The following is a 4295-nucleotide window of genomic DNA, read 5'->3' on the forward strand; positions in this document are numbered from 1 at the left end:
GGAGCTGCAAGTCACGGGCCCAAAATGTCAGCTGCCTGAACTTCGTTCTTAACTGAAAAGAATTACTTGTTTTTCTCACAGAACAAATAAGATCAAATTTGTAGATTAAGGGCAAATCATGTAGGAATTGAAAATCAAAATGGGAAGTTGGAACTAGATACAAGAGGGATTAGGGAGGGTTTTAACCAATTTCACGTGTTCTGGGTTCTTGGCATGATGAAATTAGGTGGTTTATTTATTTGGTTTTTTTTTTTGTTTTTTAGGATATTTGCTACAGGTACCATCAGAACTATTTGTGTAATAGAGAAAGTTGAAATAGGGAGAAAATAATGGGAAGCCAAAAGAGATGAGGGTTGTCTATTGAACTGATATTGATAATATTTTGAAAGAAAACATGTTGGTGACAAATTGAGTTCATTCACATACTCACGACTGAGTAATTGCCATACACTGTGTGCTAAGCATTGAGGAATCAGTGATGTGTAAAGATACAGTGTGGACCTCAAGAAACTTTGATTTTGTTAGCGTGAAGACAAGGCATGAATCAAAGATTTGCACCAGGATTTCCAACTTGGACAATTAGAAGAATATAGGGTACAAATTTGGTAGGTAGATAGAGTTCATAGGTAAGGAGAGAAGCAGATGTAGGGGACAGGGCAAGATAATACAATGTTTGGGTCGGTAGATATAGCTCTACTAAGTAGATCTTAATAGATGGAAATACAAGTTTATGTATATAAAAATAAAAAATAAAGTTTCATCCTCACTGTTTACAATGCTGCAGATTCTAATAGCACTTGTTTAACCTGTGTTTAGTCTTTGAGTCAGTATTTAGTTTATCTTTTTTGATCACATAAAAATACATGACTTTTTTCCCCATAAATTTTCTCTAGAGTCTAGGGTTATGTGAATTTTGATGAGCATTTAACTACCTCTTTTTTATGTTTTTGATGAGTTTTTTCATCACACTAGTTACATAGATATATGATACTATGTTTTGGGGAAATATATATGATACTATGTTTGGGGGAATAGAGATTCTGATTTGTCTCAGTTAACTAGTTGGGAGAGGAATATTGATGAAGAAATTGATAGTGATATATTTAGGTTCTGAGTTTGGTACATAGGTCCTCAGATTCTAAAAAGATGTCTGCTAGAAGAGTCAATTCTTAATATTCTGTCATTCTAGGACAACTTGTAATTTACTATTCCAAGCCTTTATTTTCATCCTCATGACAGCCTTCATGTCATCTTAAGATGACATTGATTACATGTATTAATTATGTACAACATAAATAGTCAAATATCACTAGTTCTTAACTCAGGCCTCCTTTTCTCCCCCCTTCTCTAAGGAACGACTACCAAAATCACTACAATCCCAATGACTTCCAAGCCCAATGTGATTGTTGTGCAAAAGACTACAGGAAAAGGAACGACCATTCAAGGCCTCCCGGGCAAAAATGTTGTCACAACATTGCTAAATGCTGGAGTAAGTAAGAGCTTGAACTGCAGACTCAGCAATACATTGAGGACTTGAAAGACCAGCTATACAAATATTTGCTTAAGAACTTCAGAACCTCACAATGGCCAGAATGGCTTGATTTACCACCACTGTGATGTAATAACTGTTAAAACACCATCTACTGATGCCATTTTTCATAGTAATTTCTAAAACATGTTGCTTATAGCCAGGTTGCTTATGACCATAATTTAGATACTTAGCTTGGTCCTGACGGAGGATTCCGCTGGCTTAACTCCTGGGGGACATCTGTTAGAGGATATGTTATTCCTGCATGTGGCCAATAGAGAGCGAACCAGTATTAGGCTGGGAAAAGAGAAATATTTGGGATTAAGACTAAATTAATTGACAGGGATTTGTTACTTTCATTTTTACCTTGGAGCTAGTAAAAAAATTTAAATAACAGATTCAGTTATAGTTTTGTTTATTTATATAGGCAGTGGTTAAGAGGTTTGGAGTTAGATAAACCTAGGGTCTCTCAGTGTCATAGTTTGACCTTGGCTAATTTATTCAACTTCTCTTATCCTTAATTTCCTCATTTGTGTGTTGGGGATGATAATCTCTTATCAGTGAGTTTTTTCATTAACTGGTACCTGTTTTTGGAAAGTGCTTAGAACAGTGCCTCGCACATAGGAAGTCCCTAATAAGTGCTTTTGTTTTGTTTTGTTCTTTATTGCTATTACTCTTAGTACTTAACTGTTTAGGCTTGGTGATGTCCCTACTTTGCTTGAAAAAGAATGCTGTACTTCATTATAATAGATCTCTATTAGCTTCCTAGGCAGCACAGTCTTCACAGTGTTGACAGGGGTCCAGCATTAGAGTTTTTCATCATGTGGGAAGACATAGTTTGTTCCTAGCCTGAGTTCACATAGTAAGCCAAAAGTAAAGCCACAGTTAGAATTTAGATTTTCAGAACCCTTTATAGTCTGATTTGCAGTTTCATAGAACTTGATATATAAGAGGGGTTGCCATGTAACCTAGGTCCTATGGTCATATAGATCTAAGAGTTATTTGTGACTTGTAGTTGCTAGATATATGTTTGGCACAGGGCATGATAGTTACAAGAAGAAAAGAGTGTAAGACCAATCCTCTTTCCACATGTGTACACGCACCTGTACTTAACCACTTGCTCTCCTGTGCATGCTCCCACACACCAGGAAAGCTTTTTAAAAAAATAGCCTGCTAGTTGATTTTGAATTGTCTTTGAATGGGTCATTATACTTGGACAAGGCCCGTCAAGCTATTTAAATAGATAGGCATGCCCACTTGTAAACCAGCAGTTCTTGGCAAATGAACTAAAGCTCTTTCCAGAGAATGCAGCTGTGAAGAGTATGTGTGTGTTAAAATAAGTAAGTGCACAATTGGCAGACACTTCATGTGTCCTCTAGATAATTATAGCAGATAGTTAATATTGTGATTTTTGTAATAATTTTGGCTTTTAAGTTCATAGTGATTACCTTTTTGCCAGCTCAGCTGGGTGCTTTGTTTTTACTGGCTGTTAAGTTTAGACGGACACATTTAATGACTAAAAATTAAGAAAAACCGATAAGGTGAAAAAATTCAGATCCTTTCCTTTTTACTTATGGACTTTTAATTTTTAAAATTTTACTAATTTAGTAAAATCACTGTATTTGAATTAAATTTAGTTAAGTTTAAGTATTGATTTCATAAATTACTAGAAAATGGAACTTAAGAATAAAGCAGATGAAAATGTAGAAAATGGTGAAAAGTTAATGGGCTTATGCTATCCAGTCAATAAACTAAAGTGATATTAGTAACATACTAGTAACAAAACATGGGAAATGCCTTAAGTTTTTCCTTTGTATTTTCCCATATAGCCTCAGAAAGAATGTTAAATCTTTGCTGATTTCATCTCTTGCCCATGTTTTTTCACATAGACATTATGCTCTTTATCCTTGTAATTTATATTTGGGGACTTAGGCAATTTATTTTATATATGTGCCTTTAGCTATTGGTATAATGCACAGTAATTTTATTACATAAATGTTCATTTTAGATAAATTAGAAAATAAAGATGAACATGGGGTGGAGTAAGACGTATAATTCCAACTCTATCATTGTTAACATTTCCATGTCCTACCTAATAATAGACAAACATGGTAATTGACCGTACCTTCGCTACACCTCCCATTGGCTAATCAGCATGATATACAAAATAACCACCAACAAACATGGCGACTAATTTGCATACTGCAGGCGGGGCTAGCAGCGCGCGACGCTGCCTGTGGGACCCGGGCCCCGGACCCCTGACCCGGCGAGGCGGGGCCGGTAGCACCCGACGCTGCCCGGGGGATCCGGACCTTGGATCCGTGACCTGTCGAGAGCAAACCGGCGGAGAAGGGAGAAAGCCCAGGTGGCAGAGAAGGGAGGGAGCTGAGGGCTAAGCGGGCGAAGGGAGGGAGCGAGGCAGCGGAGAAGGGAGATGAATCAGACTTCGTGGGCATGGGCTTATCTCTCTGCTCGACGCGGTCAGAGAATTCCGTTATCTGAGTATTATATTTGTAGAAGGGCTCTGAGATTATGATCATGAACTTTCAAGTGACTTCCTAGCAGAACATACTTTTAATAGCACTGAAAACAAACAGCTTGGCTACTATGGATTATGGCTTCACCGCCCCCTTGGTGTTCTTAGGAGAGCCACATAGTTATTATCTCAACTGTTATCACTTTGAGAATGGCCGGTAAGGGGATTAACAATAATCCTTGAACTGACATGAACTAGGAGTTGTCCATGAAAGGTCCAATGCTTGAAGGC

General features: G+C 37.4%; 1 protein-coding gene across 9 annotated transcripts in view; it reads left to right on the forward strand.

The window, feature by feature from the left end:
* Window positions 1–4295, forward strand: part of EMSY (EMSY, BRCA2 interacting transcriptional repressor) — a 79951-nt gene that overhangs the window by 49854 nt on the left and 25802 nt on the right. For all 9 annotated transcript variants that reach the window (XM_014457854.2, XM_014457857.2, XM_006091048.3 and 6 more), the window contains one exon: window positions 1353–1489. In XM_014457854.2, coding sequence (XP_014313340.1) covers window positions 1353–1489 — 137 coding nt within the window. The remainder of the gene's footprint in view (window positions 1–1352; window positions 1490–4295) is intronic.

This window comes from Myotis lucifugus, unplaced genomic scaffold (genome assembly GCF_000147115.1).
Source record: "Myotis lucifugus unplaced genomic scaffold, Myoluc2.0 scaffold_86, whole genome shotgun sequence".
NCBI lineage: Eukaryota > Metazoa > Chordata > Mammalia > Chiroptera > Vespertilionidae > Myotis > Myotis lucifugus.